Source organism: Corvus cornix, chromosome 3, assembly GCF_000738735.6.
Source record: "Corvus cornix cornix isolate S_Up_H32 chromosome 3, ASM73873v5, whole genome shotgun sequence".
Classification (NCBI taxonomy): domain Eukaryota; kingdom Metazoa; phylum Chordata; class Aves; order Passeriformes; family Corvidae; genus Corvus; species Corvus cornix.
In genome coordinates this window covers 1,348,736-1,361,488 of record NC_047056.1, presented here as the reverse complement: position 1 = coordinate 1,361,488, position 12,753 = coordinate 1,348,736, and the positions used below count along the sequence as shown (strand labels likewise).

Below are 12,753 nucleotides of genomic sequence, written 5' to 3'. Positions count from 1 at the left end.
AATGAAGTAGGGGCGGGCTGGGCGGCACTGACGGTTTTATTAAAGGAGGCATTGGTGATTTACAGCGGCGGCACCGCGCTGTGTTTGTATGAACACCCACACACCCCACCCTGCCCATTCCCAGTGGGATTCTCCCACAGCTTTGGGAAAAATAAACTCCGGACAGATCGAAACATTTCACTGGAATAAATACCCTCATGAGGAATTACCCCTTTGCCACCTGTAATCCAGCTCCCGAGGCAGCTGCAGTGACCACTGGGAGCGATTCGCTGCATTCCAAAGGGTAATTCCCACCATTCTGCCTCAAACCGCCCATTGCTGGGGCTAAAACTGATCTTATAAATAGAGAAGGGAGGGATCAGCGTCCCCGGTGTCCCCAGCCCCAGGTGCCACGTGTGCTGCTGCTTTAGCACTTTCTGGTTTATAAAGCTTCCCGTGGTCAACCGACCAAACTTCCGGCATGGAATCTCCTCCCGGATGCACTTCCGTGAAAGTCTCTATTTTGGACCAGTTGTGGTCTTTTTTTGGTGTGAGGTCGATCAAGAAGCTTCTCCAGTGAGCATTCCGATCGTGGATCTGGGAATAAAAAAAAAGGCAGTGAGGCAGGAAAACAATTAGATCTGATTTTTAACTAGGAAATATTTAACTGAATCCAGAGCTAAACCCAACAATTTTGGGATAACGCCACGATCCTGCGCTCCAAGGCTCAACTCAAACACAAGCAAGGCTCTTCTGCCAACTCAGCTCTGAATTTCTGGCTCTGCTGCCATGGAACGCTTCCAAAATCAGCTGGAATTTCAGCACACAGGCAAAATATGCACTTGGAACTGGAAGGGAACCTCCTGTTCTGTCTTCGCTGTCACTTCCAGGACCTGGAGGTCTCTGGGAAGAGCCGAGCTCAGCATTTTCCAGCGGAACGCTGGGAACGTGCGAATTCCTACTAATGTGCGGCACGAGGTCCGATAAACCCTCGTGTTCTGGGTCGGGAACGAGGGTTAAGGCATCAGAGACTCTGTGGCTAATCCACAAAAAGCATCTCCAATCCCAGGTCCTTCCCCAGAGGCTTTCATGGGATCGTTTAGGACAAGATCTCGGAGACGGAGTGCAGCCATCGACGACCATCAGGAAGTGCCGTATCCCGTCACTCCCAGGGATGGTGACCCTTTCCCTAGGACTGGGAGACGGCTGGATCGGCAGCCAGCAGTGGGAGCTGCTGCGCTGCCGCAGGGAAATCCCGCAAACCTCAGGAATCGATTTTAAGATGGCGGCTCACACCCCTGCCCTAAAACTCATCCCTAGCGCAGCCCCTGCTGAGGGCTGGGAGTTCCCACTCCCGGCGTGACACTGGCACCCTGGGCGTGGCACTGAGGACCGGGAAGACCCCGTGGGATGCCCTACCGCCACGTGCCGGCGCAGGGTGGACATGTCGGTGAAGGTCCTGTCGCAGGCCCGGCACTTGTAGGGTTTCTCCCCGGTGTGGATGCGCTGGTGCCGCCGGAGCGCTCCCTGCTGGGTGAAGGCCTTCCCACACTGCTCGCAGAAATAGGGGCGGGTCTCTGGGAATAACGATCCCGGAAAACACGGGGTTAGGAGCAGTTAGGAGATAGCAGCGGGCTCTTTGGCCCCTTCCCTGGAAGTGTCCAAGGTTGGACGGGGTTTGGAGCAACCTGGGACAGTGGAATGAGATGATCCCTTCCAACCCCAACCATTCCATGATAAGTATTTCCCAAATTTGCCAAGGCTACAGCCATCCTCTATTCCAAATTCCTTCAGCCGCACGAGTCAGGCCTCAGTTTTCTAGGATACCACACAACGTTCCCACGAGCCAGGGTCGGGACAAGCCCTGCTTCCCAATGGATTTCCCAGCCCTGGAGGTGTCCAAGGAAGGCCTGGACACAGCACTCGGTGCTCTGGGCTGGTGACAAGGTGGGGATCGGGCACAGCTTGGACTCGATGGCCTTGGAGCTCTTTTCCAACCTCAGTGATTCTGGGATCCCCCCAGTTCAGCGAGCTGTGGGATGAAACATCCCCGCCCACGCTGGGAAGAAGCACATAGCCACCACTCCTTTTCCCAGCCTGGGAATTACCTGCGTGGACGTTGCTGTGCTGGGCCAGGGAGGCTCTGAGTCCGAAGGTTTTCCCACAGACCTCGCACTTGTAGGGTTTGGCTCCCAGGTGACAGCGCTTGTGGCACTTGAGGTACTCGTTGGTGGCAAAGTGCTTCCCGCACACGTCGCACCGGAACAGGCGCTCTCCTGAGGGAGCAGAAACAGCACGTTGGCAATTCTCCCAGAGGAATTCTGTCCTTCAGAGCCCGCCTGCAAATCACAGAATCCAGGCTGGAAAAGACCTCCGAGGTCATCGAGTGCAACCTGGGCCCGATCCCCACCCTGGCCATCAGTGCCACGTCCAGGTGTTCCCTGAGCACATCTGGGGATGGGGACTCCCTCCCGTTCCAATGCCTGACAACCCTTCCCATGAAGGAATTCTTCCCGATGTCCTGAACCTCCCCTGGCACCACTTGAGGCTGTTTCCTCGCATCCTATCACTTGTTCCTTGGGAGCAGAGCCCAAATTCCCTCTGGCTCTCATCGGGAAATTATGGAGAGCAACCAAGTCCCTCTGGAGCCTCCTTTTCCCCAGGCTAAAAGTCCTTCCATCCCTACTAACTCCTTCCTGGTTCTTGGATACTCCTCTGTGAGTATCCAAGAGCATTTTTCTCCACATCCCAGCAACTCCTAGCAGTGAAACAGGAGAGGGCTGGGAGAAGCCACCTGGAGTACTTCATTTCCCACCTGTGTGTGTCCTCTTGTGGCCGGTGAGTTTTCCTTTGTCGGCAAAGGAAGCGCCGCAGTCCTCACAAACGTAGGGCTTCTCCCCCGTGTGGGACCTGAGGGGCACAGAACACCAATGATAAGTGACTCATTAGGCTCCCATCCCTAAAACACTGCCTTGGAAACTGCCTTTGGGATTTCAGTGCAGCAGGAAAGGGAAGTTCTGCTCCCTTGGGAAACTGAGTGTTTCCAGGTACGGGCGCTACGCTCCAGCAGTAAAATTCCCAATCAAAATTTACCTTTTCCTCACTTTCAGGCCCTACAAACTCCACCTTTCTTTGTCCAGGAGTCATAGCTCAGGGCATGGGAAAGGAGGAAGAAGGGAAAATGACGGAAAATGACAGAGTATCAGAAAAATCTGAGCCTGATGTTTGGTCTTAACTTATTCCAACCCAAACAGGATGACGTCCAAAATCATTCCTGATTTTGGGCTGTCAGGACAAAGGACTATCATCAGTCTTGCTCCCGAGAAAGATGGAAAATTCCATGGGATGATTCACCCTCTCCTGGGAGAGGACACATCCACACAGACACCACCAGGGAGCAACTCCTCCCGTCAAGCTCCAGCTGAGCGGTGCGGATTTGGAATTACACACGGAGACAAAATCCCAGGGCAATTCCTTGCTCCAAGAGCGAGCACGGCTCAGGATCCGCTTCTCCAGGATCCCTGACTCACTTACTTCATCACTGAGGGCCATCATGGGATTTCAGAGCCTGTCCCAAATGACGGCTATCCCTTGCAAGTTTGGACAGGGTAACCATGTCGAAATCCCGACCACGGGAAACGCAATACGGAGCCAAAGCCTTTGCGTAAGGGAATTAATCACGGATCCCACTGAACACGATATCCCAGCGTTCCTGCCCGAGGGGGCGAGGAACGGGAAGGGCCGGAATCTGACCTGGTATGGATCTTGAGCTGGGAAGGCTGAGCAAACCTGGAGCGACACACGCCGCACTCGTAGGGCTTCTCGCCGGTGTGCGTCCGCATGTGGAACAACCAGCGCGTGCGGGAGCTCAGGATCTTCCCACACACGGAGCACAGCGGCCGCTTGGCCCTGCCCTCGTGCTTCCGCACGGAATGCGTCCTCACGTCCCGCTTCCTCTTGAAGGTGGCCTGGCAGAGGCTGCAGGAGAAGCTCCTCTCCTCGCTGTGGACGCAGGCGCGGTGCTCCTTCCAGCTGGCGTAGCTGGCGAAGGCCTTGCTGCACACCTCGCACTGGTACGCCTTGCCGGGCAGGCTCTGGTGCACATCCCGGCAGTGATCCACGTATTTTTTCCGGGAAGCGAACTGCTCCTGGCACTTGTCGCAGCGGATCACGCAGACGGATTTCTTGTTGGCCACGCTTTTATTGGCTTTCTTTAGTTTAAACCCTGGTTCAGGGTCCTTCTCTGCTGAGGCTTCATCCTCCTTTTCCTTCTCCTCGGAACATTCCTCGTTGTCCCTGCTTCCTTCAACTTCTGAGTATCCCGCGTCGTAGTCTCCCTGCTCCTCGCCCTTCACGCTCATTCCACCTTCATCTCCATTCCCTCCTTCATCTTCCTGGGATTCCTGCCTCCATTCCTCCTGCTCCTCACTCCTGCCTGCTTTGGCAATGGATGAATTCCCGGGATCTTCCTCACACCCCGAGGTTTCTGGTGTCCCATCCCAAGTCTCTCCGTCAGGATCTTGGTCACGGCTTGTGGGGTTTGGGCCGTGTGTGGGTGGAACCCCCATCCAATAGACAGGCAGGAGCTTCCTCTCTTGCCCAGACTCATGGATTTTCCTGTTAAAAATGGAGCACAACTTCAGTAAATTTAATTGAAACTCATTGTTTGATTGTTTCAATTCGGGCCTCGGGGGAAGAGTCCTTTCCTCTGAATTGTTCCTTGAACCACTTAAGAAATTCCCAGCGTGTCTGGAAAGCCTGGAAATAGGGAGATTTGGGGAAGAGTTGGACCGGGTAATTAAAGACAATTAAAGCGCCTCAGTTCATTAAGGTCTGTATATTGTACCCTGAGCAGGAATGTAGGATGGACTTCTCCTCCCAGGCCACGAAATCATGGATTTAAACTAGAGAAATAGAGACCAAATGCCTAGATAAACACAAAATTCCTATTTAAAACCCCGAATCTGAGGATTCCAAAGAAATCTGATTGCACAAGTCCCCCTTAGTCCAATGGGAAACTCCCTAAATTCCCCATCTGAGAGACCTCAATCCAGTCATCCTCACTGCGAGGCTGACAGAAAAATCCCGATTTCAACACGCTTCGAGTCAGATCCAAGGAATTCTGGAACTAAGGCAGGGAGGGCTCCAGGAACGCTTTACCCTGGAACTCCGAGGAAGCACAGTCCCAGGAACGCCGTACCTGAGGTGGGAGGTGTAGGCAGCCCTGTGGGCAAAGTTGGCAGGGCAGCGCTGGCACTGGAAGGGCCTGTCCCCGGTGTGGCTCCGGAGGTGCCCGGCCAGGCCGCACTTGGAGCTGCCGGCCTTGTCACAGTAGGGACACGCCTGGGATTCCCGCTTCCGCTCCTGCCCCCTGCGGAGGGAACGGCCATCCTTGTTCTCCAGGCTGGTGATATCCACACCCAGTCTGCTCGGGGAGGGCGCCTTGTTGCAGCGGGGCAGCTTTGCTGGCCTGGATTTTGGGGCTGGAAAAGCCATGGCCTCCTGCTCCAGGCCTCCAGCTTGGCCTCCAATGAGCTCGTAGCCCACCAGCAATTCCTTATGTTTCTGCCGATCCCAAAGTTTCCTCTGCATGGGAATTGCCAGGACCTGGGAAGAGTTCCTGGGGTTCTCCTCTTGCTGGATGCAGGGCCACTGCGATCCCCCATTTCCACCCCTCTGCCCTTTTGGGTGGAGGCTCAAGTCCAAGCCCTTCCTGCCCTCTGCCTTCACCTCCTCACAGATGTCAAGCAAATCCTGGCACTCCAGCCGTTCTGCTATTTCCTTCATCCGCTGGAGCTTTCCCGCCTCGATCTCCACCTCTGCCGTGTACACAAACTCCAGAAAGGAGGTGAACTCCTCGGTGTAGATGTCCTGCAGAGTCACCGTGCACTTCTTGGTGTCCAGCATCTCCTGGTGCAGGAAAAGCCCCTTGAAGTAGTTGCTGGAAGCTGCCAGGACGGCTTTGTGAGCCGGGAATTCCTCCTGAATTCCCAGGTGCTGGGTGAGCACCGTCACGTCGCAGAGGTGCCCGAGCCGGTACAGGGAATGCAGAGCCCTCAGCAGGTTGGGAGCAGCAACCTTGGACTTCATCAGGATTTTCTTCTTCTCCATCCTGCCAGAAGAAACAGAAAAACGTTGGAATGCTTTTTCCCCTCTTTCCATTCAGGCACGGCAGGGAAAGTCCAGCGGAATTCCGTGCCCTAATTCCCTCGTTCACCCTGCACAGGTGGAACTGTAGAACCACTGAGGTTGGAGAAGACCTCCAGCCTTTGATGGATCACCACCACCTCAACTACACCAGGAAATTGAGGGACTATGGGCAAAGGAGCCCTAAATTCTACTGGGAAAGGATTGCTCGCATCCAGATTCCTACTGTGTAATTCCCACGGCCAGCGGGGATCTCTGCAACGCTCCCAGCTACTCCCATGCGGAGACACAGCTCATCACCAGCACACTGGACGCAGCGCACATGCAGAGGTTGGGCTCCAAGATCCGCAGGAGCTTCCAGCCCATCTGCTGCCTCCCTGTTTTCCAGCAGGACGGCCTGGTTTCTGTGCAGTGCTCAGAGAAATCAATGAGAGCAGCTCGTGCTAATTTCCTGCTGCTCCTCTGCGAGATCCCCAGCTGCGATAAGATCCCGATCCGCGCTCCCGCGGGAGCTCCGCTAACACCAGGATCTGACACTGAGCCCGATGGGAGAGATAAGTTCCAAGATCAGCTCCGAGTTCAGCTGCCTCTGGATTAAAGCCCCCCCAGCACTGCAGCATCTTCCCACAAACCCATCAACTCCCACCGTTTTTTCCTTCAGAAAACCCCCGAGATTTGTGTTTTCTGTTCCCCTTTGGAAGCCGATCTTTAGTTTTCCAAAGTGCTGCCGAATCCTTAGGTCTCCAGAACACTCACTCCAAGGATTTGAATGAAAACCCCGTTCCCCCTCGTCCATTTTACGGGTTTGTTTGTAACTTCTTTCCAGCTTTTTCCCTGGCAATTTGGGAATAAATACTTTCAAAATGTGCACATGTGTGCAAGATTTGCAGAAAGCATAATTAATCCAAGAGATTAATTGCAAAGACACTTTAATTGCATCAGAACTGATGCAAAACTCAAACCATATTTCAATTCAATTACAGAGTTCCTGATAAGGAATTGGAATTGGTGCAACTGGAATTGGTACAACTGGAATTGGTACAACTGGAATTGGTACAACTCCTTTAAAAAATAAAGCCCAACAGTGGCCTGAATCTCCAAGAAAATATTTGTATCTGTATATTTTAATGTCATTTTTTTTCCATGAAATAATTAGCACAGAAAAGGAAGAGGTTTCTTTAGGATAGGACTAAATATTCCCAAAATAAAATCCTGTTATCCATGGCAACCCACCCTGCTTTTTGCCAAGGATACACAAGCCTTGGCTACTTGACTTTTCCCTCAGGTCTTTCCAATGAGATCTTAAGTTTCTCTTCAGGGGAGGGAAGAGGAAGTTCCTCCTTCATTTATTTCCCCAGGAAAGATTCCTTTAAACTCTCGGTAGCTGCACGTGCACGTACAACAAAGGGCTCCAGCAGGGATCAAAATGAGAATCCTTGGAATACTGATGGCATAAACAACCAGAAGGGTCTTAAAAAGGCAGATTGTGATAATAAAAATATCTTTCTAGCAGTGAGACAACACGATAACAGGTAAGAAAGAGCATTAGCAGGACGTAAATAACAGCTGGAGTTCCTCAATTGTGCTAATCCCTGGGAAAATTCCTCGCAGGAATTCCTGCATGATGAAGATCCATCAAATTAGGCAGGTCAGGAATTGGAACAAGTTTCCAGCTTGTTTGGAGATGTCTGGATAAGCTGAGGAACATCCAGAGCATCCCCATTTATCCTCTAGAGAGAAATGCTCCAGGGGAAAAAAAAAACCCACCTCAATTTATCCTCTAGAGAATTTCAGTTTATTCTCCAGAGATACTCCATTTATTCTTCAGAGGATCTCCATTTATTTTCCGGGGGGAAAAAAACCCCACAAAAAAATCTCAATTTATCCTCTGGAGCATCTTCCCTTACCTGACAGAAACATTTCTATTTTATCCACCTGAAAATCTCCATTAACGCTCCAGAGCACCCCTATTTATTGTCCAGAATAAATCTCCATGTACCCTCCCCAATCTCCATTTATCCTCCAGAAAAATCTCAATTTATACCCCAAGAAAATCTCAATTTATGCTCCAGAGAGTTTCCATTCTCCCCCCAGCAAACTGCTGGCCAAATTCCTCCGAAAGTCTTGAAGTTTGGGGGTTTTTTAAACACAGAGCACGTGGATTTCTCCCTAACGACGTTACCTTCGGGACACCCCTGGCAAGGCTCCTCCCCCGAGGAATTCCAGGCTGGAGCAGCACCGACGCTCACCATCCTATGGCAATGTCGCCGCGCCGCGTTGCTCCTTGTGCCACCGGCACAGCATCTTCTGGGTTTTAAGTGCAGCCACAAGATTTTGATCTGTGCGCAGAAATCTGGGAAGCGCTGCAAGGAAAGCAGAGACAGGGAATGTTTATCCCAGCGCTCGGCACAAGCGGGATCACGTCCCTCAGGGCGCGGGGACGCGAGGGGTCACCTGTGCCCTCCCTCAGGCGGCGGCGCCCGGCAATCGCCTCCCGCCGGGCAGCAGCAGCCGGGATCGCTCCCGCCGATCCCGGGGCTGACTCCCGCCGCCCCCGGGGTGACTCCCGCCGATCCCGGCAGTGATTCCCGGCGCTCCCGGGCTCCATCCCGAGGGTCCCTCCCGGCCCCCGGCCCGCCCTTACCCCGCCGCCGCCTCCGCCGGCTCCCGCCCGAAAGCGCCATGGCGGCCACAGCCTCAGCGCCTCAGCGCCGCCGCCATTTTGAGTGTGGGCAGGGCGTTCCCACAAAACTGGAAAAAAAACGTTTTAAACCCCCAATCCCCACCTGAAATCGACCCGAATCCGCAAAAAACCGCTCCCCAAACCACCCATTTTGGAAACAATTTGTTTTGCCGCTGTCAGCAAGCCGGGTTTTATGAGGTTAAATGACCTCAGCGATGCGTTTCCTCGGGTGCTTTAAATACCACCCAGGTTGCTGCAGCAGCTCCTCAGCCTCTCCCAGTGTGGATACCCACTGTGGATAGTGGGATACCCACTGTGGATACTGGGATACCCACTGTGGATACTGGGAGATCTGTGCCAGAGTTAAAAGAGGTGTTTATAGAAAGCAGTGTAAAGCTCTGAACTGCAGTGGGGTACATCTGGGATGAGGAGAAGCACAGGGTCTCCCTGTTTCTTCCCACTGGTAGTCCCATACTCCTGTCATTTATCACATCAAATCATTTTAAAGCGGGCTGCCAAGCACTTCAATATTTTTTCCAAGATAAATTCCTCCTCTGAAGCATTTTTTTTTTCCCACTTAAGTGCAGGTTTTAATCTTCACGTTTTAACAGCTGGTAAAAATGTTGGACGACTGTAATACCCTGAGGAAATGTAAAATAAATTCTGTGGAAAACGAGGTTCACTCTCTTGCGAGAATTTAAAGAGTTTAATATAAAGACAATAAGAGACACATAAAATAAAGCAAAGAGATAACGGCCGGGTGCCTTGACGCTCTGCCAAGAGCACGCCTGATGCCCGAGGTGAGTCCTTTTTATACCATTTTTACTGTCTGTTCTCTATTCATATTCAAACTTTTCCCGGAGATGTTCTGCATGGCCACTCCTCGGTCCCTCCTTTTTAGAGCATGAGTAGTCTTCTGCCTTGCAGTTTTATTTATTTTAATTCTTGGGCCTGGGCTCGCTAGGTGAGGGTTGATAGTAGAGTGGGCCTCTTAATTCCCCAGACAGTCAGGGTTGATAGCAGTTTTTGGGTTTCTTTGCCCCGTGGGCAGAGTGGTGATAGCAGCTCTCGGACTCATCCACTGTTCCTTTGGAAGTTATCTTACTCGCTCACACTTGCTAAATTCTTGCTAAAAAGGAAGAAAACTACATCCACACAGCTAAAGCATTTCCAACATTATATAATATCTACCTTAATACTTGCGAGAAGCCAATATTGCAATACGTGTTTATAACAAATGCCTTCATAAAAAAATAAATCAGGAGAGGCAGACATCTGTGTTATCCACGGTTTCAATCCTGATTATTTTGTTTGTAGCCAGGGAATGTTTCTATTGTCCACACACAGCTCTCGGAGCGGGAAGAACGAGGAGCAATATGAGTGATCCATATTGAAAATGTCAGGATAATATTCCTGTATCTTCGCACGAGGGAGTGGTGTTTGCTTTTCCTTTATCGGAAAACTGGCGTGCTCGGCTGCTCTCACCCAGAGGAGTTGGGAGTCTCCTGGCCAATTTAGTCTGGATTCCACAAGGATGGAGGGAATTTCTGGATACACTGCTGGGCTGTATCCATGTGTCCATCCCTGGAGGGATTTTCCCAAGGCCAGATTTCACACGGTCTTGTTCCTCAGGAGGTTCTCCGGATGCTCCGGAGATGCTTGGATGCACTTCAGGGGCTCCCTAGAACCCATGGAACTCTCCATGGCTCTCCTGTGGGGAGAGAGAAGGAAGAGCATCGTAGCTGCTCTTTCCCAATCCTAAATTTTGGAATTTCAGCAGGAGGGATGAAACATGCAGGAGGCAGCTGTGGAAGATGCCAGTCCCGGGTGTCCCGTGGTGGGTGGAGCATTCCAGGTGCCGGGATGGTGAAATAAAATGACCTGTTAAGCCAAAACAACAAAATCCGGGAAAGAATCGGAGTCTGGGAGCTCAGATTTTATCTGAGCGCTTCCTTTGGATGGGAGTGGAGAAATACTCGGGCTTTGATCGTGGTGACTAAAGCCGGGAAAGGGGGAAAAACTGGGAGTCAGCTCTGCCACTCAGGTTCTGCTCCTGACCCATCGGGCATTCGTGGCTCGAGGTCAGCCAGGACATCTCCAGCAAAGCAAGGGATGGAAATGTCCCCAAATCCCAGGCTCCTTCGCCCTGGAGCACAGCGGGAAGCGGCACCAGGGCGATTCTGGCTCTTCCCGGCAAAGCTGGGGGACATTTTGGAGCTCCCCAAGGAAACATCCTGGTGTGTTTTCCCTGCTGGCTGGACATTCCTTCCTTAGGGCTCCACCAGAGGATGCTGCAGACTTCGGAAAGAGCAGCCCGGACTGCAGCCCTGCTCGTCCCTTCAGTCCAGAGGAATCCGGCCGTGGATATCGACCACGGACGGCTCTGCAGAGGGAGCTTCCAAAAGCCTTTCCCCGGGAGCCGAGCAAACCTCCGGATCACCCCCAAATCAGGGACAGAGCTCTCAGCAGGGGCTAAGAATGCAAATTCCAGAGAAAATCCTGACGGAAAGCACAGCAGCTCCACGTGTCAGCAGCGAGCACTGCTCAACCTCTCGTCCTGTTCTCCGTAAGAAATTCTGGCACAGGATTGCGCTACAAATCAAACATCCCACGGATTCCCCCCTCGTGTTCAGTCTCGAGGAGCAGGAGTTCTGGGTACCCTGGCAGAATGCTTGCAGGATCCTGGTGTCACTTGAAAACCACGGGAATTGAGGAAAGCCCGTGTGTGTTGTGTCGGGAAAAGGAGATTTTCGAATCCTGAAAAGCAGCAAAATTTAATTCCCAGCAAGGTTCTGGTGGGAAAAACCTGGACACCGGAGCAAACCAAGAGAGAATAGGAGAAGACCTTTAAGATCATCGAGTCCAACTATCAAATTCCAAGGTCATGGAATGGTTTGGGTTGGAAGAGGCCTCAAAGCCCATCCTGTCCCACCCCCTGCCATGGGCAGGAGCACCTTCCACTATCCCAGGTTGCTCCAAGCCCCAGTGTCCAACCGGGCCTTGGACACTTCCAGGGATCCAGGGCCAGCTGCAGCTTCTCTGGGAATTCTATCCCAGAGCCTCCTCACCCTCACAGGGAAGAATTCCTTCCCAATATCTCATCTGCCCCTGCCCTGTGTCAGTGGGAAACCATTCCCTGTTGTCCCATCACTCCATCCCATGGAAAAGAGTCTTCTTCCATGTTTTTGTAGCTCCTTCAGGTCCTGGAATGCCGCAGCTGGGTCATCCCAAAGCTTCTCTTCTCCAGGCTGAACACTTGGGGCTCTGGAAAACCGATGACTTTAATGGATCAAGGCGATAAGTAAATGACATAAAATAGAATGAAATCCAAAATTAAATAAACAAATCAATCAATAAAAAGCCCTCTCCCCCCCTCCGTGTTCCCCTGGGTTATGGAGCCAGCGTTTGGATACCAACTCCGTGTTCCCGATGTTTGGACACATCAAGGAGTCACTGGAAGGGCTCCCACCGAGGTCAAGACCCCGTTTTGGGAAGGTCTCTCTGGAAGGAGCTCAGAGCCAGCTCAGCACCGCCCCGGCCATGAAGGCGCCCAGGATTCTGGCTCCGGGCTGTGAATTCCGGACGCTCCCTCTCATTTTTCCGGGGAGCTCATTCCTGCGTGGCGGCGTTGGCACAGGATGCGTTCCCACAAGTCCAGGGGAAGAGGGAGCTGGGCTGCTTTGGGGTTAACTCCCTGCAATCCCGACGCCGCGCTCCTGACAGGTGACGTGTTAGGGCAATGGAAATCCAGATTCCAGGAGCGTGTCCGTGATGTTTTCCTTCTGGCACGAAACAGATCCTCGGCACAGCTCATTCGCTTGTTTATCGCACATTCTTAAGCTGCTGGCACTTCGCGAACTTCTTCTTCTCCCTAAAATTTTAACCCCTGCTAAACCCTGGAGTTGCCTACGGAGGCAAAGGATTTCCTACCGTGTTCCAGGGAA

The 12,753-nt window shown here is 52.4% G+C and overlaps 1 protein-coding gene across 4 annotated transcripts; it reads right to left on the bottom strand.

Annotated features, from left to right (window-relative positions):
• Positions 1 to 18: 18 nt before the first annotated feature.
• On the bottom strand, positions 19 to 9,153 carry LOC104691548 (GDNF-inducible zinc finger protein 1). 4 transcript variants are annotated; one of them, XM_019287962.3, is made up of 8 exons: positions 8,913 to 9,153; positions 8,309 to 8,489; positions 5,180 to 6,091; positions 3,733 to 4,596; positions 2,795 to 2,889; positions 2,088 to 2,255; positions 1,399 to 1,556; positions 19 to 576 (listed from the first exon to the last, which is right to left on the bottom strand). In XM_019287962.3, exons 3-8 carry the CDS (start codon positions 6,088 to 6,090, stop codon positions 337 to 339), a joined length of 2,436 nt encoding a protein of 811 aa, XP_019143507.3. In that variant the 5' UTR covers position 6,091; positions 8,309 to 8,489; positions 8,913 to 9,153; the 3' UTR covers positions 19 to 336. The 4 variants fall into 4 exon arrangements, with proteins under 4 accessions (XP_019143507.3, XP_019143506.3, XP_019143508.3 ...); XM_019287961.3 differs by lacking the exon at positions 8,913 to 9,153 and adding an exon at positions 8,771 to 8,872; XM_019287963.3 differs by lacking the exon at positions 8,913 to 9,153 and adding an exon at positions 8,581 to 8,705 and having other exon boundaries at positions 3,769 to 4,596.
• Positions 9,154 to 12,753: the final 3,600 nt, after the last annotated feature.

Excerpts from the sequence above, each read along its gene's own strand:
- LOC104691548 (XM_019287962.3), bottom strand. The coding sequence starts at position 6,090 with ATGGAGAAGAAGAAAATCCTGATGAAGTCCAAGGTTGCTGCTCCCAAC. Across the intron at positions 4,597-5,179 it reads GCCTACACCTCCCACCTCAG|GAAAATCCATGAGTCTGGGC; the intron begins GTACGGCGTTCC and ends CATTTTTAACAG. Across the intron at positions 1,557-2,087 it reads GCACAGCAACGTCCACGCAG|AGACCCGCCCCTATTTCTGC; the intron begins GTAATTCCCAGG and ends CGTTATTCCCAG.